The 24,456-nt window shown below is 43.9% G+C and overlaps 1 protein-coding gene across 1 annotated transcript; it reads left to right on the plus strand.

Moving 5' to 3' along the window:
* The first annotated feature begins 616 nt into the window (after positions 1-616).
* LOC142295897 (uncharacterized) lies at positions 617-15,201 on the plus strand. The gene is made up of 3 exons (XM_075339015.1): positions 617-690; positions 3,628-3,685; positions 13,340-15,201. The coding sequence occupies exon 3, from the start codon at positions 13,363-13,365 to the stop codon at positions 14,335-14,337; it is 975 nt and encodes a 324-aa protein (XP_075195130.1). The 5' UTR covers positions 617-690; positions 3,628-3,685; positions 13,340-13,362; the 3' UTR covers positions 14,338-15,201.
* The last annotated feature ends 9,255 nt before the right edge of the window (positions 15,202-24,456 follow it).

Genomic DNA, 24,456 nt, shown 5'->3' on the forward strand with positions numbered 1-24,456 from the left:
TCTAGGAATAAAGCAGGGAAATGACGGGGAAGGTGGAGGATTCTCAGCCTCTGTGTAGTGATCGGCGTCTCCCCATACACAGGATCACACAGTAGTGAAGACGTCGTCTGGGGAGTGTGTGACCCCCCGTGTGTCAGGAGGACGGAGCAGGACCCGAGTGCCATCACCGAGCCTCCACCTCATTCACTGATACATGAGCAGAAGATCCTAGAAACTGACCCACAGGATCACTGAGCTGCTGAGCGGAGAGGTGAGCGCTGCTGGGAATGCTGGGACATTATACAATACCGCTGCCGGGGGAGGGGTCCGCTAATGACGGCTCATTGTGTGTTGTTCATTAGGTCCCTATAAGATGTCAGGACGTCACCGTCTATTTCTCCATGGAGGAGTGGGAGTATCTAGAAGGACACAAGGATCTGTACAAGGAGGTCATGATGGAGGATCCCCCGTCCATCACATCCCCGGGTAAGAGGAGAGCGTCCTGGGCTGTAGAGGAGAGGACAGGGCTGAGAGTCGTCTAGATTCCCCATCATCTGCTCATCACATACAGACAATGTATTCATCACTGCCGTTATTTCCTACAGATGGATCCAGTCAGAGAAATCCCCGGAGAGAAGTCCCCGTCCTCTATATTCCCAGGATCGGCCAATAAAGGAGGAAGATGTTCCCCGGAATCATCAGGTGGATGAGGTGAGATTTCTACAAATCCTCTATAGATTGTTGCATTGAAACTCCTACTAACCTCCTCCAGCCACCGTGGAGTTTACACCAGGCAGTAGTAACACTACAGGGGGGGGGAATAAGTATTGGACACATCACCAATTTTTCAAGTCAATTTATTTTCTAAAGCTGCTGTTGACATGAATTTCTCACCAGACGTCAGTAACAACCCATCCAATCCACACTGGCATAGATGTCCATAAATGAAGTTATGTTTAATAATGAAAAATGACCTGGATTAAAGAGTATTGAACACGTTACTGAAAATTAATTCATGCTTTATACAAAAGCCTTTGTTGGTGATGAAGCTCCAAGACGCCTCCTGTATGGAGAAACTAGTCTCCTGCATTGCTCAGATGGATTTTGGCCCATTCTGACACACGCACACACTCTCTTCACATCCTGCAGGTCCCGGCTTCTTCTATGACCTCTGAGCTTTATTTCCTTCCAGACATTTTCTATTGGATTCAGCTCTGGTGATCGGCTCGGCCATTCTAGCAGATTTATTTTCTTCCTTGGCCGTGTGTTTGGGATCATTGTCTTGTGAAATGTCCTCCCTCGTTTCATCTTCATCCTCCTGGTAGATGGCAGCAGATTTTTATCAGGAATGTCTCTGTACATTTGTCCATTCATCCTTCTTTCAATCATATGAAGTTTGCCAGTGATGTCTGCCGAAAAACAGCCGCACACCATGATATTCCCACCTCCACACTTCACTGTTGTATGGGGTTTTTGGGGTGATTTGCCTTTTGGCCTCCAAACATGGTGTGTATTATGGCCTCCAAAGAGTTCAGTTTTGGTCTCATCTGACCAGACTATATTCTCCAGTATTTCACAGGCTTGTTTAAATGTTGTTGAGTAAACTTTAAACTCTCTTGAACCTCATTTTTGTTCAGCAGTAGAGTCCTACATGGTGAGCGTGCATACAGGAGCGTGCATACAGGAGCGTGCATACAGGAGCGTTCATACAGGAGCGTTCATACAGGAGCGTTCATACAGGAGAGTTCATACAGGAGCGTTCATACAGGAGCGTTCATACAGGAGCGTGCATACAGGAGCGTGCATACAGGAGCGTTCATACAGGAGCGTGCATAATACAGGAGCGTGCATACAGGAGCGTGCATACAGGAGCGTACATACAGGCCATGGAGGGGATCATGCATTACTTATTGTTTTCTTTGAGACAATTGTGCCTGCTGATTCCAGGCCTTTCTGTAGCTTTCCACAGATGTCCTTGGCTCTTGGACAACTCTTCTGATAATTCTTTTCATTCCTGTGTGTGAAATCTTGCAGGGAGCACCAGGTTTATGGTGAAATTATGTTCTTTCCACTTCCGGATTATGGTCCCAACAAAGCTCACTGGAACTTTCAGTAGCTTAGAAATTCTTCTGTAGCCAATGCTATCAGTATGTTTTGCAACAATAAGGCTGTAAAAGTCTTGAGACAGCTCACTGGTTTTACCCATCATGAGATGTTTCTTGTGTGGCACCTTGCTAATGAAACACCTTTTTATAGAACATCAGTTGAACCAGCTGATATTAATTTTTACTAAGTGGCAGGATTGCTTTTCAATTACTGATAGATTTCAGCCGGTGTTAGGACATTCCATGGCTTTTTGCACCTCTTTTTCTTCATGTGTTTAATACTTTTTCCTGTGTCATTTCTCATTTTACACATCACTTCATTTATGGATATCTATGGTTTGATTTCTTTGCCTGTGTAGATTGATTGGGTTGTTACCGACATCTGGTAAGAAATTCTTGTCAACAACACCTTTAGAAATATATTTACATAGAAAATTAGTGACGTGTTAAATACTTATTTCTCCTGCTGTATATACACTGATCGGCCAAAACGATAAAACCACCTAACATTCTATAGTTTCCCCTCCATATTACCAAAGCAGCGCTGATCCATCAGGGTATGGAATCTACAAGGGAGCTGAAGGTTCCTGTGATGTCTGACACTAAGAGGCACTTTGCACACTACGACATCGCAAGCCGATGCTTGCGATGCCGAGCGCGATAGTCCCCGCCCCCGTCGCAGCTGCGATATCATGGTGATAGCTGGCGTAGCGAATATTATCGCTACGGCAGCTTCACATGGACTCACCTGCCCTGCGACGTCGCTCTGGCCGGCGACCCGCCTCCTTATTAAGGGGGCGGGTCGTACGGCGTCACTGCGACGTCACATGGCAGGCGGCCAATAGGAGCGTAGGGGCGGAGATGAGCGGGATGTAAACATCCCGCCCACCTTCTCCCTTCCGCATATCCTACGGGAGCCGCGGTGACGCCGGTAGATGTTCCTCGCTCCTGCGGCTTCACACACAGCGATGTGTGCTGCCGCAGGAGTGAGGAACAACATCGGACCGTCGCGTCAGCGTAATTATGGATTACGCCGACGCTGCACCGATGATACGATTATGACGCTTTTGCGCTCGTTAATCGTATCATCTAGGCTTTACACACTACGATGTCGCATGCGATGCTGGATGTGCGTCACTTTCAATTTGACCCCACCGACATCGCACCTGCGATATCGTAGTGTGCAAAGTACCCCTAAGACGTGTCCTGTAGGTTCTGGGGCAGCGCCTCCATGGATTGGCTTTGTTTTTCCAGCAGGGTGCATTATCTTGCTAAAATAGTGCAACTGTCAGTAGGAAATACCATTACCATTGACATTTTTCTATGAAAGCTGCAATGCTCTGCGTGTCCTGACACCTTTTTGTAGTAGCTTTTTCAGTAGCTATTGTATAAATGCAAAAAATACAAGAGCAAACGATCATCTACATTTAGGGCAGATTGGTTCATGCCTTGTAGGAGTTTTGATCTTTGCCTGCCAATAAGATAAACTAAAATGTCTTTCTTTTCTTTTTTTTCTCATGTCTGTAATGTTGGATTATTGCAGGAAAGTTCTGGTGAAACGACGAGTGGACCCAAATCCCCCACATCAGTGTCAGTGACCGGTAAGAAATGAGAAACTAAAAGACTGATGGAGTGGACTAGTATGAGTGTATGCAGAGTCTGTGCTCACCTTGCTGAGTTGTCACGTTGTGACTATGGGTATAGCAGAGAACCGGAGCTCCTAGACTGGCCCTTAGGCTAGGAGGGGCCTTGGCTATCCCTAATCTCAAAGATACCCCTGAAGGTGGAAATGTCTGAGCCGCCTTCTAGGCCCTGCTCCTAACTAGCCCTGATCTTATACCTCCCTCCCGCCTACCCGGGAAAGGGGGGGGGGGGCCGGACAGGAGTGTGATAAAACCAACAGAGATAAACAGACAGGGGAAACCAAAACTCTATCTCACAGTATGCTCATACAAAGGTATATGTCAACAAGAGGTTGAGGGGAAAATAAGAGCAGGGAGGATACAAGACGATGAGAGAATTCCACAACCACTCCAAACGTCACTCAATATAATCACCAGCAGGATTAGGACACACCAGCACAATGACCCACACAGCAGTAAGCTGTAGTCGACATTGGAAGACAGATTCCACCATCTTAAAAGGCAGGGAGCCAATGTGATAGGTTTGCAACAACCTGTGATCCTAGAGGTAACCAGCAGGCTTGCAAACATTAACTCTTGCTGGCTTGACTGTTAATTAGTTTTTTACCTGAGATTTGGGTTCGGAAACCGACTTCCAAAAAAAACCCAAAGTTCAGGTGTGAAGTTCAAGTGAGTTACAAGTGCAAGTGAGCAGTGCTGTGCTTGGGTATGATTGATGCTCAGCCTTGTGCAAGCTGTGTGCAGGGTTTTAACGGCTCGCAATGGGGTTAAAATCAGCATGATCTGATGTAATGTACACACACTCAAAAAAGTTTTGGGAAAAACTCCACCCACCTGCCCCCGGAAGTTCTGCTTATCTCAGCTGTGCTGCTCTGATCAGGAGAAATGCACAAGTGATCAGACTGCTGATCCTTATAGTCACCTAGGGTGACTAGTAAAATAAATAAAAAATGTAAAAAAATAAAAAGTTTTTAAAAATGAAAAAAATTCAAAAACCCTAAAAGTTCAAATCACCCCCCATTTGCCCCACTGAAAATAAAACAGTTAAAAAAAATAAAAACTATACACACATTTGATATTGTTGTGTTCAGAAACGCTCGGTCTATCAAAATATAAAATCAATTAATCTGATTGATATACAGCGTGGGGAGAGAAAAAATTACAAACACTAAAATGACGTTTTTTGGTTGCTGCAAAAGTTTTTAAAAATGCAATAACAGGCGTTCAAAACGTAGCATCTGCGCAAAAATTGTACCATTAAAAACGTCAGATCGAGACGCAAAAAATAAGCCGTCACTGAGCCTCATACTCCAAAAAATGGGAACGCTCCTAGTCACGGAAAATGACACAAAAAGTATGTAATTATTTTTGGACAACCGTCTGAATTTTTTTTTTTTTTACCCCTTAGATAAAAGTAAACCTATACATGTTTGGTGTCTGCGACCTCATACCAACCTGAGGCATCACACCAACACATCAGTTTTACCATATAGTGAACACTGTGAATAAAATACCCTAAAAACAATCGTGCCATCACACTTTTTTTGCAATTTTTCCTCACTTGGAATTTTTTTTGCCGTTTTCCAGTACAATATATGGTAAAACTTATGGTTTCATTTAACCCCTTCACGACCGCGGGCAGTAAAATTACGTCCTATTTTAACGTGACTTAACGACCAGGGACGTAATTTTACTGCCTAAACTTCATTTGATTCCCGTGGCCATAGCAACGGCTTTCAAATGATGTCCCCTGCTGTTTCTTACAGCAGGGGACCTTTGCTTGACCCCAGGGGGGGGGCATCGCCACCCCCCATAGGCGATCGATGTGATTGGCTGTTCAAATCGGAACCGCCAATCACATTGATCACGCTGTTTTCGGCAAAAAAAAATGCCAAAAATAGTGTGATCTTGTAAAATCCAGCTAGGACCGGGGCTGCAGCAGCTCCGATCATTGGCTGGAAGCAAGCAGACACCGTGGCCCCCCCCTGCAGCACTGATTGGAGCGATCGTGCTATGACGCGCAATCACTCCAATCAGTGTGCAGTGGGGCGGTCTGATCTGCCGGTGGCCGCCCTCCCCAGGCCTGTGCTGGTCTGGGGACCCTCCCCCAACATGTCTGCAGCGTGCAGCACTGGCTGGTACTAGTGGTACCACGCCACCCGCTGCTGCTGCCGCTGCTGTCACGTCACGTCGCAGGAGCGGTGAGTATTGTGCTCACCTTGCAGCCCCTGCGCGCTTCCGTAATGGCCCCTGCTCGTGCCCCCTGCGATCTGCCCCCCCCGACATCCCGATCTGCCCCCCCGACATCCCGATCTGCCCCCCGCCATCTCTATTCTGCAGCTCCTCCGGTATCCCTCCTCCCCTGCTCTCTTGCAGCCCCTGCGCGCTCCCGTAATGGCCCCTGCCCGTGCCCCCTGCGATCTGCCCCCCCGACATCCCGATCTGCCCCCCCACATCCCGATCTGCCCTCCGACATCCCGATCTGCCCCCCCCGACATCCCGATCTGCCCCCAGACATCCCGATCTGCCCCCAGACATCCCGATCTTCCCCCAGACATCCCGATCTGCCCCCCGACATCCCAGTCTGCCGGCCTCCCCCGTGATCTCTATTCTGCAGCTCCTCCGGTATCTCCCTCCTCTGCTCTCCCCCTCTGCTCTCCCCCCTCCCCCTCTGCTGTCCCCCTCTGCTGTCCCCGTCCCCCTCTGCTGTCCCCGTCCCCCTCTGCTGTCCCCCCGACGTCCTCTTACCTGTCTTCACCGGCCGATCACATCTGCCTCCATCGCTGGGTCCTTCTTCCTGGGTCTTCTGCTGAGCTGTCCAACCTCCTGCCTGCTGCTCCTGTAAAGCTGTTCCTCCTGCTAAACCTCTGGGTACTGTGAGTATAACTTTTTTTTTTTCTTTTTTTTCCTCTATCCCCTTTCTATTTTTACACCTCATGCGTCCGTGCGTCCCGCCGAGCGCTGATCAGGGATGCAGATAACGTATCTGCATCCGTGGTCAGTTTTCAGCGGGACTTTTTTTCCCGTATTCCCGACGCTTTTTGTATCGCATCTGTCCGTGCGTCCCGCCGAGCGCTGATCAGGGATGCACATAACGGATCGGCATCCCTGCTCAATTTTTGGCGTGACAAAAAGCATCAGGGATACGGAAAAAAAGTCACGCCAAAAATTGAGCAGGGATGCCGATCTGTTATGTGCATCCCTGATCAGCGCTCGGCGGGACGCACGGACTGATGCAATACAAAAAGCGTCGGGGATACGGAAAAAAAAGTATCGCATCTGTCTGTGCGTCCCGCTGAGCGCGGATCAACATCCCTGCTCAATTTTTGGCGTGACTTTTTTTTTTTTCCGTATCCCCAGCGCTTTTTGTATCTCATCCGACCGTGCCTCCTGCAGCGGCCGATCAGTGCACCGCGTCTGTGCGTTTGAAAAGTCAAATGGCGTTCCTTGTCTTCTGAGCCCCGCCATGCGCCCAAACAATTGATTTCCACCACATGTGAGGTATCTGCGTACTCGGGAAAAATTGCACAATACGTTTTATGGTGCATTTTTTCCTGATACCGTTGTAAAAAGAGAAAAAAAAAAACTACCTTGTTGCTGCAAAAATTTAAAAAATTTTTTTTAAAAAAAATAAATAATTTTCACGGTTCAACGTTATCATCTTTCAGTGGAGCCCCTGGGGGTACAAGGGGCTCACTAAACATCTAGATAAATTCCTTGAAGGGTCTAGTTCCAAAATGGGGTAATTTGTGGGGGAGCTCCACTGTTTAGGCACCATGGGGGGGGGGTCTAAAAACGTGACATGGCGTCCGCTAATGATTCCAATCAATTTTGCTGTCAAATGGTGCCCTTCTCTTCTGAGCCCCGCCATGCGCCCAACAATTACTTTCCACCACATGTGAGGTATCTGCGTACTCAGGAGAAAATGGACAATACGTTTTATGGTGCATTTTTTCCCGATACCCTTGTGAAAAAAAAAGCTACCTAGTTGAAGCAACAGTTTTGTGGTAAAAAATTTTTTTTTTTCTTTTCACGGCTCAACGTTATAAACTTCTGTGAAGCCCCCAGGTGTTCAAAGTGCTCACCAAACATCTAGAAAAATTATTTGAGGGCTCTAGTTTCCAAAATGGGGTCACTTGTGGGGGAGCTCCATTGTTTAGGCACCTCAGGGGGTCTTCAAACCTGACATGGGGTCCGCTAATGAGTGCAGCTAATTTTGCATTCAAATGGCGCTCCTTGCCTTCCGAGCACTGCCGTGTGTCCAAACATTTGATTTCCACCACATATGAGGTATCTGCGTACTCAGGAGAAAATGGACAATACATTTTATGTTGCATTTTTTCCCCGATACCCTTGTGAAAAAAAAAGCTACCTAGTTGAAGCAACAGTTTTGTGGTAAAAAAAAAATTTTTTCTTTTCACGGCTCAACGTTATAAACTTCTGTGAAGCCCCCAGGTGTTCAAAGTGCTCATCAAACATCTAGAAAAAATATTTGAGGGCTCTAGTTTCCAAAATGGGGTCACTTGTGGGGGAGCTCCATTGTTTAAGCACCTCAGGGGGTCTTCAAACCCGACATGGCGTCCGCTAATTAGTGCAGCTAATTTTGCGTTCAAAAATTCAAATGGCGCTCCTTGCCTTCCGAGCACTGCCGTGTGTCCAAACATTTGATTTCCACCACATATGAGGTATCTGCGTACTCAGGAGAAAATGGACAATACATTTTATGTTGCATTTTTTCCCGATACCCTTGTGAAAAAAAAAGCTACCTAGTTGAAGCAACAGTTTTATGGTAAAAAAATTTTTTTTTCTTTTCACGGCTCAACGTTATAAACTTCTGTGAAGCCCCCAGGTGTTCAAAGTGCTCATCAAACATCTAGAAAAAATATTTGAGGGCTCTAGTTTCCAAAATGGGGTCACTTGTGGGGGAGCTTCATTGTTTAGGCACCTCAGGGGGTCTTCAAACTCGACATGGCGTCCGCTAATGAGTGCAGCTAATTTTGTGTTCAAAAATTCAAATGGCGCTCCTTGCCTTTCGACCTCTGCCGTGCACCCAAACAATTGATTTTTACCACATATGGGGTATCAGCGTACTCAGGAGAAAATGCACAATAAATTGCAGGGTGCACTTTCTCTTTTCTCCCTTGTAAAAATGAAAATTTTATGGCAAAAGTAACATTTTTGTGTTAAAAAGTAAAATTTTCATTTTTTCCTTCCACATTGCTTTGGTTCCTGTGACGCACCTAAAGGGTTAATAAACTTCTTCGATGTGGTTTTGAGCAGTGTGAGGGGTGCAGTTTTTAGAATGGGGTCACTTTTGGGTATTTTCTGTCACTTAGGCCTCTCAAAGTCACTTCAAATGTGATGTGGTCCCTAAAAAAAATATTTTGTAAATTTTGTTGGAAAAATTAGAAATTGCTGATGAACTTTGACCCCTTCTAACTTCCTAACGAAAAAAAATTTTCTTTCGAAAATTGCGCTGATGTAAAGTTGACAAGTGGGAAATTTTATTTAGTAACTATTTTGTGTGACATATCTCTCAGATTTATGGGCATAAATTTTCAAAGTTTGAAAATTGCGAAATTTTCGCACAATTTCCTAAATTTTCACAAATAAACGCAAAAAGTATCGGCCTAAATTTACCACTGACATGAAGTACAATATGTCACGAAAAAACAATCTCAGAATCGCCAGGATCCGTTGAAGCGTTCCAGAGTTATAACCTGTCAAAGTGACACTGGTCAGAATTGCAAAAAATGGCCCGGTCATTAGGGTGTTTTAGTGGCCGGGGGTGAAGGGGTTAAAAGTAAAACTCGTCCCGCAAAAAACAAGCTCTTATATGGCAAAAAAATGTTACGATTCTCGGAAGAAGGCCAGCAAAAAATGAAAAACTGAAAATCGCCTGGCAGTTGAAGGGGTTAAGAATCTAATTTTTCAGAATTTTCCATCCTTCCTGGACCTTTCTGTCCTTTAGGGACATCTGACCATTGGATCCTTCCTATCCTCTTTCTGAGTCCCTTAAAGTCTTCAGGCACCATAAGACAATAATCCAGCACCAGGGAAAAAAGGCTTCATCAAAAATTAAATTTTTAACTTTTATTGGATCCCATATTAAAATCCATACACAGATATATTAAAATTCTAGGAAACCTGACATGTTTTGGATCTAACAAATGTGATCCTTACTCATAGGTAGCCAGGTTACTTATGAGTAAGGATCAAATTTGTTAGATCCGAAACATGTCAGGTTTCCTAGACTTCTAATATATCTGTCTATGGATTTTAATATGGGATCCAATAAAAGATACATTTTAATTTATGATGAAGCCTTTTTTCCCTGGTGCTGGATTATTGTCTTATGGTGTCTGAAGCTGCTTACCTTCGGGAGTCCAAGCCCTGGTTGTTTCCGTGCATCAGGAACCGAGGAGTACTATGGATATGACGGTAGGCTGAAATTTAAAATTCTTTTTGTCCCTTAAAGTCTGCCTTTCTGAAATCCAACCTTGAAGTCTTGAGTCTTCCCAGGTCTTCCTCCTCTAGTGATCTTCGCTCCCTAGGGTCTCCGCCACCTTTACCTCCTCAGCCATTTCATCTTTGATTATAAAGATTATGCGGGCTTTACACGAGACGACCGATCGTGCGATGTATCGTCGGGGGCACGGTTTCGTGATGCACATCCGGCATCGTACACGATGTCGTCTCGTGTGACACCTCCTAGCGACGCAGTATCGCTTGCAAATCGTGAGTCGTGTACTTGTCGCTAGGTTTCATAAAATTGTTTAATTAAAATGGCGCCGGTTGTTCATCGTTTCCGTGGCATCACACGTTGCTCCGTGTGACACCACGGGAACGATGAACACCGCTTACCTGCGTCCCACGGCACCCACCGGCTATGTGGAAGGAAGGAGGTGGGCGGAATGTTTACGTCCCGCTCATCTCCGCCCCTCCGCTTCTATGGGCTGGCTGCCGTGTGATGTCGCTGTGACGCCGAACATCCCTCCCACTTCAGGAAGTGGACGTTCGTCGCCCACAGTGAGGTCGTCCGGAAGGTAAGTACGTGTGACAGGGGTTAAAATAGTTTGTGTGCCTCGGGCAACGATTTACCCGTGACGCAAAAACAACAAGGGCGGGTACGAACGCTCGTGCTATCGCACGATAGATCGACTCGTGTAAAGCAGGCTTTAGACCCAAGGTAGCAGATCCCTTTGTTTTCTCCTCTTCCTTTTGGAAGATAAAGTTGTCATCAAGAGAGGATAAGAATTTGCTGGACCTGAGACAGATTCCCAACAAATATTCATCAATCAAGAAGGAACACTGGGCACAATTCTTTAGAGTTGACACGGGTGGAACAATTTAAAAAAAAAAATGCCACCGGCAATTGCAAAACAGTGATTCCCCACTCAGTTACACCTTTTCAGGTGTGTAGCGTGAGCCTGAGCATAGATCTACTTGCCGGGGTGCACTCCAAAAGAGCAAAGCCGTGGTAATACAATAATATGTAGAAAAACGGAGGCACTCACCAGTTCTGTAGAATTTTCAGAGATAACATTTATTTAGGCATAGGGGGAGGGTGCTGGGAGAGCGTGCACACAGACAACGGCTGTTTCGCATCGGTATACGGTGCGAAACAGCCGTTGTCTGTGTGCACGCTCTCCCAGCACCCTCCCCCTATGCCTAAATATATATTATGTCTGAAAATTCTACAGAACCAGTGAGTGCCTCCGTTTTTCTACATATTATTGAGATTCCCAACAAATATCTGGGGAGTTGACATCTCTTATGATTACTATAACGTATTTTTTTGAGAACCTGGCAATCGGATGCATAAAGAGTTCATCCATATTTTCAGCTTGCCCCGGTAGCCTGTAGTAAACATCTACAATGTTGTCCTTTCTGTTGTTTTCTGCCTTTTTTTACCCAAACAGTTTCCACAGATCTCCCTATCTTTGAAGCTTCAATGCCACACCTCCCTCCCGTTTATTAAATCTGTTTCTTCAAATAAGCTGTATCCTTCTAGCCTTGTATTCCAGTCATGTGTATCATCCCACCAAGTTTCAGTGATGCCAATGACCTATGTCTTTTCCTGCGTTAGTGGCTCCAATCCAATTCTCCTTGTTTGTTGCCCATGCTCAGTGCATTTTGTATGGAAACATTGTAGATTGTGATCAGTTTCTCTTTCTCCATTATTCAGATTTTTTTTTTTGACTTTGTTCTTCCTTTTCCACTTCTAATAGCAAAGTTCTCACCGAAGAAAAGAAAAGTTCAGTCGTGGATAATAAAATCTTCAAGCTTTGTTGTAGAAACAACAATCCCTATTTTTCGTTTTATAAGACGCACTGGATTATAAGACGCACCCCAAATTTAGAGAAGGAAAAAATAATTTTTACTGTTAAAATGAGGTTCCGTCTAATGATCCTATTGCATCTTATATCTCACCAGGGGGAGCGGCGGTGGTGTCATGGCTCAGGAAGGTCACAGGAGGTGGGGTCGGCAATGTTGCAGGCTCGGAGGAGGGGGTATTGTGGCTCAGGAGGGTCGGCAATACAGCGGGCTCAGGGGTGTCGTGGCGGCAGGTGCCGTTAATCTACCGGTGGACTGCAGGCTCCATTGAATCGCCCGTAGTTGATGAGATTGACTTCAGGAAAATGGCTGCCAAGGCGTCACATGCACAGATAAAACTCTGTGGCCATTTTTTGCAAGTTCATCGAGTTAATCTGCGCACGCGCCTCCTCCGCGGCCATTTTCTTAAAAACCATTGCGTCAACCGCAGGCGATTTCAATAGAGCCCAGAGTCCACTGTCAGATCAATGGGGCCCGCAGCATTGCCGACCCTCCATCCTGTTACCCTCCTGAACCGCTTCACTGCAGTGACCTCCTCTGAGCCCTCAGTATGGCTGTCCCGGCCTCCTGTGACCCCGCTCCACCACCACCGCTCCAGTAAGCCATATCCTGATAAGATGCACCCCCATTTTACCCCCAGCTTTTGGGGGGAAAAAGTGTGTCTTATAATCTGGAAAACATGGTATTACAATCTATGCATGGCAGAAAGCATATCTCAGAGTTCTCAATAGTACTTGTCAGCTGTATGGCTTTCCCTGGCCTTTTGCTTGCCTTCCACATTGTTCTAGTTTAGAGCTCTCCTGATGAATTCAGCAAGGCGACTTCCAAATTGTGTTTTCCACTCTTGATAAGGCGCAGCTGATATCTAGCAAGTAGTCCATCGTATAAGTAATTCACTCCGTGATCCAGAAATCCAAATCCTTGCTGACGAAACCATTGACATCGCTAGTTCTTCACCTGTAGAATCTTGCTCCACCTTCTTGTCCCATGGCCATCTTCTGGGAGGATGAATGAGAAGACTGCCTGTGCTCCCAGTTCTTTCACTTTCTTGCCTATGTCTTTAAAGTCGCTGTAGATGGTTTCCAGCTCCTTTCTTGCTGTGTCATTTGTCCGCACATGTATTAGCAGGAATGGGTAGTCATCTGTAGAACTGAAAAGTCCTGATATCCTGTCAGACACATCTTTCATTTTGCCAATAAGGCTTTTTGGTTAATAAACAGGAAACTAATATATTGCTTGCAAAAATAGGATATTTATATAATTTTTTTTTTCCAGGTGACGACATTGTAGACTCCAAAATGGCTTCATCTAATCTGAAACAAAATCCTAGACATAAACGAGGGGGATTTTTTCCAAGTGGAAAACATTTTAAAAAGAAGTCTAATATTTCTTCAACTGAGGGGACTCCTACAAGTGAAAGGCCATATTCATGTTCACAATGTAAAAAATGTTTTTGCCACAAATCGAGTCTTGTTAAACATCAGAGGAGTCACACAGGGGAGAAGCCGTATTCTTGTCCTGATTGTGGAAAATGTTTTAGTCAGAAACCTCATCTTGTGAAACATGAAAGACTTCACACAGGGGAGAAGCCGTTTTCATGTTCTGAATGTGGGAAGTATTTTAGTCACAAATCAAACCTTGTGGAGCATCTAAGAAGTCACACAGGGGAAAAACTGTACAACTGTGAAGAATGTGGGAAAAGTTTTGGTCACAGATCGAGGTTTGTTATACATCAGAGAATTCATACAGGTGAGAAGCCATTTTCATGTCCTGATTGTGGAAAAAGTTTTAGAGACAAATCATGTCTTGTTAAACATTTTAGCATAACTCACAGTACGGAGACACCATATTCATGTACTGAATGTGGAAAGGTTTTTGGTAACAAATTATATCTTATGAAACATCTAAGAACTCACAACACAGGGGAGAAATCATACCCATGTCCAGAATGTGGGAAATGTTTTAGCCAAAAAACTGGTCTTATTCAACACCAACAGAGAGCTCACACAGTAGAGAAACCCTTTTCATGTCCTGAATGTGGGAAGTGTTTTAGTCATAAATCACATATTGTAGAACATCTAAGAATTCACACGAACGACAAGCCATTTGTATGTTCAGAATGTGGGAAACGTTTTCCCTTCAAATCAGGTTTTATTAAACATCAGAGAACTCACACAGGGGAGAAGCCATTCTCATGTAATAAATGTGACAAGAGTTTCGCCAACAAATCCAATCTTGTTAGACATAAGAGAACTCACAAAGAGGAGAAATAATTTTAAAGGAGTTGTCCAATACCTAAGGACTAGCATTTATATATACTTTGATTACTGGCACTGCTTCTGTGCCCACATCGCAGTCAAGTTGCATGACCCCCTGTCCTTTTTTCCTTTTAATGTCTGCTCTGTCCTGTCTTCCTGTCTTTGAGGCTTTGGAATTGGATGGGAGGTAACAGGCGGCTCGCCTATCTCAGCAGTGTATAGTCACAATGTACAGTTCCTGCAATGCCCTCTCTTTAGACAAATGAGCTGTCTGTCATGTTCCACGGTGTTGAAATATGGTCACCATAAATCAGCGAAAAGGAGCTAAAAAAATAAAAAAAGGGTTACAAAGTTGATGTCAGGATAGTAAGACGGCAATGTCTATTGAAACAAAAAAACCTGTGAAAGTCAAACGGTGCAAAATTTTTGTCTGAACAAAATAGATTTTTTTTTTAACGCAAAATACATGTATTTAATTTAATGTGTGTATCCTTTTAAAGGAGTGGTCCTATACCTAAAATGGCATTTCTAAATACACTACAGTTCAAAAGTTTGGGTTCACTAGACAATTTTGTCTTTTCCATGAAAAATCATGGTTTTATTTATCAATTGAGTTGCATGATGAATAGAAAATATCGTCCAGACAGTGACGAGGTGATAAATAATGATTATTACTGGAAATAATAATTTTCTCTTCACACTTTGCTTTCGGCACAGAATGCTCCTTTGCAGCAATTCCAGCTTTGCAGAGCTTTGGCATTCTAGCTGGTAATTTGCGGAGGTAATCTGGAGATATTTAACCCCATGACACCCCCCCAAGTTGGATTGTCTTGATGGGCACTTTTTGCACCATACGGTCAAGCTGCTCCCACAACAGCTCTATAGGGTTGAGATCTGGTGACTGGGCTGCCCCTTCATCACAGATAGAATACCAGCTGCCTGCTTCTTCCCTAAATAGTTCATGCATAATTTGGAGCTGTGCTTTGGGGCATTGTCCTGTTGTAGGATGAAATTGGCTCCAATCAAGCGCTGTCCACAGGGTATGGCATGGCAATGTAAAATGCACAAAGTAAAGGTTTTTTTAACCAAAAAAAACGCAATAAACCAGCGCTAGATGGGTTTTTTCAATTTTATTGATATAAGATTTTTTCTATCCTTGTTTCAAGGCAAAATATTTAATAAGTAACACACTGATTATTAACAGGTCCAAGGACCGCATAAAACACACATAAAAAACAGAGGAATAATGCTTATAAAAATAAAAATAATATTATTCCTTTTATAAAACCACCATGCTCCGAGATGATACAATATTCACATTGAATTGGTCTGACTAGTTCTAAGGGAGGTTTTTTTCCATGCAAAAATTGTATAATATGCAATAATACAAAAAATGTCACACGGAAATCCTTTTTACAGGGACAGTCAGAAGTTATAATTCAAGAACTCATTACTTGTCAATCAAAGGGAGTCGTATATTGCATTCAATGTCCCTGTCAGAAAAAATATATTGGGAGAACTATTAGACCCCTATGGAAAAGGGTGGGTGAGCACATTAGAAGTGTAAAAAATAAATGTATTAAACATCCCCTATCCAGACATTATGCATTAAAACATGGAGGGTCTTTTAAAGGATCCCAAGTATGGGGTGTACAAAAAATAGTAAAGGATTGGAGGGGTGGAGATTTTATTAAAAAAATGTCACGAGCAGAAAGCCAATGGATTTTTGAATTAAATACTTTGAAGCCATATGGACTCAATAATGACATTGAACTGTTTGCTTTTAATTAATTTATAATTTTATATACATAAATCAGTACAGGAGTAATAGGTATTGGAAAAAGGAAAAAGAAAAGAAGAAAAAAAAAAAAAAAAAAAAAAAAAAGTAAAAAGTATGTGATGCCATTGGTTATATGTATATGCATAACATATATTACAATTAGTGCTTTAATTAGCCCAAGATCTTAATAGACAAAAGGGGCCTCTATATCATAGCGAATTATATCACATATTTATGATGTTCATGTTAAACATAATTGTTGAAAAATAATATATGCATATATATATATAAGGTGGCACAAGTAAGGTTATATATAGGACCTCTAAGAAAAACCTTTGCACAAATCCATTTATTTTTATTAATTCTATTTTATTTAATCTTATTTTATAATCTGTGGTTAATATGAGCGGTCTCTTCATAAATTGCTAAATGTAGGGATTATTGAATGGTGGAGGAATTTAAATATTTAAATATTGTCTGATCTCATGCAAATTGTGATTAATTAAGTATATGCATAAATAGACTTTTAGGCAACAGCTGAGTTATCCTTGAGGAAGGGGGCCGACACACGCCCCCGAAACGCGCGTCGGATCAGGACTCTGTTCTTGCCTACCTCATCTGTGTGGTGATAACCTGCCAAGCTATCTCTCTCCCGTGTGGAATCCATCTGTACCTATTGGACACGGTCCGGACGGTTTGCCGGAGAAATTGAGAGATTACTGCCGACTCCTTCTGTGTCTCCAACCAGCACACACTGGCACCTCCAGCGGCATTACATTGCCTGGAAACGGATCGGAACCTAGTGTGGTGCTAACCTGCCATATAACTTCTTCCCTACGTGGATCCAGTCAGCCTACACTGAATACGGTCTGGACTGCCCGCCGGAGAGGCTGAGTAACTATCGCTGCCTTTTCATCTACAGCCAGCCTCTTATGGTTTCAGCGACTCTGCATAGTTTTATTGCAAGTATATTTGAGAGTGTATGGGACCGGCTGATTGCGGTATTCTGAAGTGATATATAGGCTTTGGAAGGAGGGGTCTGGCTGACTATATACCTCCCTTAGAACCAGCATTAATCGCGGCCGCTGCTCCCAAAGTGTCTGCTCTGGGAGGTTAACTAATTAACCCCATACGCAGCGGTTCCAGCTTAATCGGAGGAGAAAAGCCGATTCAATTACCGCAGACTAAATTCTGCTAAAAAACTCTGCTGACTTACACCGTGGATCAGGGGTGTCATTGTGGATAAATGTTTTAGTTTAGTTTTTTCTCCAAAGGTCTGGGAGTAAATACAACGTTGCATGCTTATATTGTGTAAAGTAAGCGTGCAAACTAACCGAGTGGTTGGTATTTCACTTAATTCATCGGTTAAAAATATTTAAGCAATAGAGCATGTGCCACCGGCCGGGGCAATTTGTTTAAACTAGTCAGACCAATTCAATGTGAATATTGTATCATCTCGGAGCATGGTGGTTTTATAAAAGGAATAATATTATTTTTATTTTTATAAGCATTATTCCTCTGTTTTTTATGTGTGTTTTATGCGGTCCTTGGACCTGTTAATAATCAGTGTGTTACTTATTAAATATTTTGCCTTGAAACAAGGATAGAAAAAATCTTATATCAATAAAATTGAAAAAACCCATCTAGCGCTGGTTTATTGCGTTTTTTTGGTTAAAAAAACCTTTACTTTGTGTTTAAATGAATTGGTAGAGTGAAGGGGTTCCTCCACCATTAGAACCAAGCTGCGAGACTATATAGGTTTTTGGTTAAGCGCTACCAATTGCCTTAGGGCATTTTTTTGAATTCAATGTAAAATGCAGTGATAGCCTTCCTTATTCAAAATCCCTTTTACCTTGTACAAATCTCCCACTTTACCAGCACCAAAGCAACCCCAGACAATCACATTACCTCCACCATGCTTGACAGATGGTGTCAGGCAGTCTTCCAGCATCTTTTCAGTAGTTCTGCGTCTCACAAATGTTCTTCTGTGTGATCAAAACACCTCAAACTTCGATTCGTCTGTCCATAACACTTTTTTTCCAATCTTCTTCTGACCAATGTCTGTGTTCTTTTGCCTAGAATAATCTTTCCCTTTTATTAGCCAGTCTCAGATATGGCTTTTTCTTTGCCCCTCTGCCCTGAAGGCCGGCATCCCGGAGTCGCCTCTTCACTGTAGACGTTGACACTGGCGTTTTGCAGGTACTATTTAATGAAGCTGCCACTTGGGGACCTGTGAGGCGTGGATTTCTCACACTAGCGACTCTAATGTACTTGTCTTGTTGCTCAGTTGTGCAGCGCGGCCTCACACTTCTCTTTCTACTCTGGTTACAGCCTGTTTGTGCTCTCCTCTGAAGGGAGTAGTACACACCAATGTAGGAAAGCTTCAGTTTCTTGGCAATTTCTCGCATGGAATATCCTTCATTTCTAAGAACAATAATAGACTGTCGAGTTTCACATGAAAGTTCTCTTTTTCTGTCCATTTTGAGAGTTTAATGGAACCAACAAATGTACTGCTCCAGATTCTCAACCAGCTCAAAGGAAGGTCAGTTTTATAGCTTCTCTAATCAGCAAAACTGTTTTCAGCTGTGCTAACATACTCACACAAGGGTTTTCAAGGGATTTTTAAACCTCCATTAGCCTTCTAACACAGTTAGCAAACACAATGTACCATTAGATCACTGGAGTGGTGGTTGTTGGAAATGCGCCTCTCTACACCTATGTAGATATTGCATTAAAAACCAGACATTTGGGGGCGTGGCCTGACTGCTGATTGTGCTGGCTGCATAACTCCTGAGCTCCTGTGCAAGCTGCTCTAAAATCGGCTCAAACAGATTCATTCCTCCTCCTCTCATGACCTGGGGTGAAGGTTTTATTTGCATGTCTCCAGGGAACAAGATGACCAGAGGGAAAGCGGCAAAACGTCCATCTCCAGCCAAACGTACAGATTTCTTCCTCAGAGACGGCAGCATGGTGAAGGGAAAGATGGCAACTTCCCCTGCTTCCACTTCTTCCCGCTCCTGCAGAAGAGCTTCAGTGGCGACCTCTGACACGGCGCCAGACCAGACAATGCAAAGCCTGCTGGTTGCGCTGAGATCTTCTTTACAGGAGGATCTGAGAGGTATGCTGACGGGGATCCAAGGAGACATAACAGCTATAGGGCACAGAACGGCTCACTTAGAATCTAAGATGGCGGAGCTGACCAAATCCCATAATGATCCTATAGATGCCCATTCTGCCTTAGAGGATCACGTTAACAGCCTACAAGCTAAAGTTACTGATTTGGAGGATCGGTCCCGCCGTAACAATGTGAGGATCCGTGGAATTACCAAGTCGGTATCTGATGGAGAGTTGCCGGAATATCTGCATGGCCTGTTATCTGTGGTGCTCCCTGAGGCTGAGTCAGCCAGCCTCATGGTGGATCGGGTTCACAGGGTGCCCAAGCCCAGATCGCTTGGAGCTGACATCCCACGAGATACCCTAGCCCGACTTCATTTTTTTAAGTCTAAAGAAGCCTTCTTACAAGCCCTGTAGGAGGAGACAGCCGGATATACCCCCAAAATATGCCGCCCTTGTGGTCTTCCCAGATCTATCTGCAGGGACACTTGCAAAAAGAAGGGAATATGCTCCACTTACCAAAGCTCTCAGAGATGCTGGAATAAAATACCGATGGGGCTTCCCAGTCAGTCTTTCAGTTTCACATAATGGTGCCCTCCATGTTTGTCGGTCTCCAGCCCAAATAGCAAAATTGAAGGAATCCTGGAACATCCTCCCACAACTTGGGGCTGCAAGCCGCTCACAGGGCATTTCCTAGATGGCAAAGATCTCAGAGGAATGGATCCCATCCTGATGTAAAGAGCCAGCTCACCGTTGCTCAAGATCCTGGTCTGTTGTTCATTTTTCTTTTCTTTTTTTTGTTACCAGGTTGCCCCAAGTAGCTCAGTTTCATTTTCAGCCACCAGCTACCCCCCTTTGTGGTGGTGGTGGTGAAACAGCTTTTGTGATAAAGCTGTGTAATTGACTGTTCAGGTTTACTGTATTTTGGTTTTAAGTCCTGTTTTTTACATGCTATTCTTGCCATTTACTGCTCCTTCTCTTTTACTTATCCTGCTCTTCCCCCCTCCCCACTCCCACTCCTCTTCCATCCCTCACCTCCCTCCCTCCCTTCTGGTAACATGAATATTCTAAACATACTGTAATGGGGTTAAAGTTCTTGTCATTGAACACTAAAGGGTTAAACTCCCTGGCCAAGCGTAACATGTTATGGAAAGAGGTCCACAAGACAAATTGTGATATTCTATGCGTCCAGGAGACTCATCTTGTTGCAGCAGACAATTTCAGGCTCAACAATCGGTTGTTCCCTCACAGTTTTCATGCTAATTTCAGTAAAAAGCGGTCTGGGGTTAGTATTTTTATAAAACATACGGTGGCGTTTAAGCTAGACTCTGTAGGGCAGGTTCCTGATTTTAGTGTGCTCCCTGAACAATGTGAAGAATACTCTGGCCGGGGTTTATGCTCCTAATATAAGTCAAATCAGATTTTTGCGGAGATTCCTAAAAAACTTAGACCAAGTGGCAGTGGGCCATAAAGTGATCTGCGGAGATTTCAATGTCCCTGTTTCAAAACAGCTAGACTGTTCCGCTAGTACTGCCCAAAGGAAAGAAATTGGCCAGCTTATAACACTTACATGATATTTGGAGATTCACCCATGCTGAAGAAAGGGACTACACGTATTATTCAGCTAGATACTCCTCTTATAGCCGCATAGATTATTTTTTGGTGTTTAGTAGCCTCCTAGCAGAATGCACAGAATCTCAAATAGGAGTCATATCATGGTCCGACCATGCGCCCGTCTCCCTAACAATTAATGAGCGCCACAGCTCCCCAATCTTTCATAGATGGAAAATAAATGATTTCTTACTCTCCAAACAGCATGTTATACAAGAAATAACTGAGGGGTTATCAGAGTATTTCCTCCTGAATGATAACAGTTCAGTCTCGGATGAGATCCTTTGGTCCTCTCATAAGGCGGTAATTAGGGGAATTTGTATTAAAATTGCTGCTATGGAAAAAAAGAAAAGAAAACAGTTGACAGCGAATATTCTTGCTCATATCCAAACCTTAGAATCTCTAAATAAAACTGCCCCCCTACCCTCGCGTTCGGCCCAATTAAAAGAGCTGAGGTCACAACTAAGGCAAATTCTTATCTACAAATATGAAAAAAATCTTAGAGCTTTAAAAATCAAACATTACTCTTTGGGAGATAGAGCTGGATCCATTTTAGCAAGGAGGGTTAAAAGCCAGGAAATGAAGTCCAGAATTGAATTTTTGCAAACCCCGGAGGGCTCCATAATCAAAAATCCTATCCATATTGCGAATGCCTTTGCAGACTACTACCAAGGCCTTTACAATTTAAAAGATGACCCGAACATCCTGCAGCCAACAGAGGCAGCTATTAATGCCTTCCTGGAAAAATTACAGCTGCCAAGCCTGTCTCAAGCGGATCTGGAGATTCTAAATGCCCCCTTTTCTCTAGAAGAAATCCAAAAAACGGTCAAATCTACTAAAACACACTCTACTCCAGGCCCAGACGGTTTTCCTAATTCATATTATAGACAGTTTGTGGATCTCCTGGGCCCTTAATTGCGCAGGACATTTTCATATTGGCAAAATAACTCCTCGGTCGCCCCCTCCAACTTAGAAGCCATAATTACTACTCTCCCTAAGCCAGGGAAGCCCACCACTTCTCCAGGTAACTTCTGCCCTATCTCGCTGCTCAACTGTGATCTTAAAATCTATGCAAATATTTTGGCCTCCCGTCTACATGGGGTCCTTCCCTCCTTGATAGCTCCAGATCAGGTGGGGTTTATAACCGGAAGGCAGGCTAAGGATGGGACCAGACGATTGATAGACCTTATAGGTGTGATAGAGAATAGGAAGGTCCCCAGTGTTCTCCTGTCCCTAGTCGCGGAAAAAACGTTCGACAGGGTGCACTGGGGGTTCCTAAGGAGTGTTTTGGATAAATTTGGATTTCAGGGGCCAATTTTAACAGCAATTCTCTCCCTGTACTCTAATCATAATGCCAAGGTTCTCGCCTCAGGGTTTGCCTTGTGCAGCTTCTCTATATCCAATGGTACCCGCCAGGGGTGGCCCCTTTCCCCGGTAATTTTTGCTATGGTGGTGGAGCCCCTGGCGGAGTACATTCGGATGCATAAGGGTATTGTGAGGGTGTCAGTAGGTAAAGTTGAGCATGTTGTGGGACTGTATGCTGATGATATAATTATTTCCTGTTCAGAAGTACAAGGTTCTTTAATGAATGTTTTATCGGTTCTTAAGGAATTCTCTGCTGTTTCATTCTACAAACCTAATGCAAATAAATCCTTAATTCTTCCCTTCTTTGTTCCCCGGGTCGAAAGGGAGAGGCTCGCCACAGCATTGCCATTTAGATGGGAGGACCACAGTATTCCTTATTTAGGAATCCATCTCACAACAACTAAACAATTGGTAAGGAAAAATATCTCAGAGCTGAGTAAAGAACTTGAAAAAGAGCTCTCGCGGTTTTCTGCGCTGCCCCTGTCGTGGTTGGCCAGAATACACTCTTTTAAAATGCTATACCTTCCAAAGTTGATATATCTTTTTAGATGCCTCCCTTTCAAAATTCCGCGATACTCCCTGGCAGGTCTACAAAGCCTCATCCGCAAATTTATTTGGGCTGGTAAGAAATCAAGAATATCCTTACAATCACTTCACCCCCCATTTAGAGAAGGCGGAATGGGTGTGCCTGATGTGGTGTCATATCACAGGGCGGCTGTTTTGGAGTCAGTCAGGGACTGGTGGAGAGAGTCGGAGGATCATAGATGGCTGCAGATTGAGGGATACCTCAATCCACTTGGATCCACAAAAAAGCTGCTGGGGGCATTGATTCAAAATCAGGCAGTCCCACATTCCTTTCTGGGCACGGTCGAGGCGGTGAAGTGGCGCTGGAGGGATTGGTCCTCGGAACTCATGGCCGGCTTGATATGGAGGCTGCCCCTTAAGGACATAAAAGCTTGTATTCCTGATGTCGACCTTAGGGCTTTGGAACAAATTGGGTCCCTACGAGTGTCAGATTTATTTGATCTTACCTTTTTCTGAGCTGGTGTCTAAATTCAACCTACCCAGGCAGGTCTTCTACCAATATCTTCAAATTAGGCATTTTTTAAGCACTTTCCGCCTGAGTTCATCAACATCAAGACATCAGTTTTTGGCAGACTTTCTTCTGAAGGACTCGACATCTGTCAGAGGCATGTCCTTATTATACCGCCACTTCACCTCTTGATCGGAAGGACAGACTCTTCCATACATGACAAAGTGGGAAAGAGAATTATCCCTCTCCTTGCCAACCCATCAGTGGCATGCGGCCTCCCGGATGGTGCTTGGGTCCTCCGCCTGCCTCAACCATTTGGAGAAAATTAAGAAAGTACACATGGGATGGTATAGGTGTCCTGCTCAGATAGCTAGGTTTGCGGAAAATTACTCTCCCCTTTGTTGGAAGGGTTGTGGCATGATGGGGACACTGGGGCACCTCTGGTGGTCTTGCCCGGAAATTTTCAGCTTTTGGAATCGGGTCTTTGACCTAGTAGCAGACGTTTGCGAGACTAGACTCCTCCTCTCACCTCAAATGGGGATTCTACATATGGGTTTAGACGCCTTTCCAGCCCCCATTGCTCAGTGCATCTCTCATATCCTAATCTCAGCCAGACAGTGTATCACAGCTAGGTGGAAATCCCCTGAGATACCGGTTATGGAGGAAGTGATTGCTAGAATCAACACACACTTCCATTATGAAACTCTGTTAGCCAGCAGCGCCTCCTTGGCCTTAAAAATTCAAAAACGTTGGGCAATGTGGTCAGCCTTTCCCTGGGCCTCACCTCCTCTAAAATTGTAACAACCTGCTCATGTAGTAGGTTGGACTGGTAGTCATATAACGTGTCGTTCGGACCAATTCTGTTTCTTTATGCAATAAGTTAACTTCATGTATTGTTGTAAGTTCCCTCCCCCCCCATCCCCCCCTATACCTTCACCCCCACCTTTCCAGTGCTCAATATTCATGTGGCCCTGACTTGCCCGTTAGGGCGTTGATGTTTCTGCGCTGTATGATGTTATGCCTTTCTTTTCTCTTCTGTAATGCCTTTCTTCTAGTCTGAAAACAATAAAAATCTTTGGATTAAAAAAAAAACAAAAAACAGACATTTGTAGCTAGAATAGTCATTTACCACATTAACAATGTATAGAGGGGATGTCTGTTTAATGTTAGCTTCATTGAAAAAAAATGTGCTTTTCTTTCAAAAATAAGGAAATATCTAAGTGACCCTTAA

Source organism: Anomaloglossus baeobatrachus, chromosome 3, assembly GCF_048569485.1.
Source record: "Anomaloglossus baeobatrachus isolate aAnoBae1 chromosome 3, aAnoBae1.hap1, whole genome shotgun sequence".
NCBI lineage: Eukaryota > Metazoa > Chordata > Amphibia > Anura > Aromobatidae > Anomaloglossus > Anomaloglossus baeobatrachus.

Coding starts and splice junctions, on each gene's coding strand:
- LOC142295897 (XM_075339015.1), top strand. CDS start 13,363: ATGGCTTCATCTAATCTGAAACAAAATCCTAGACATAAACGAGGGGGA.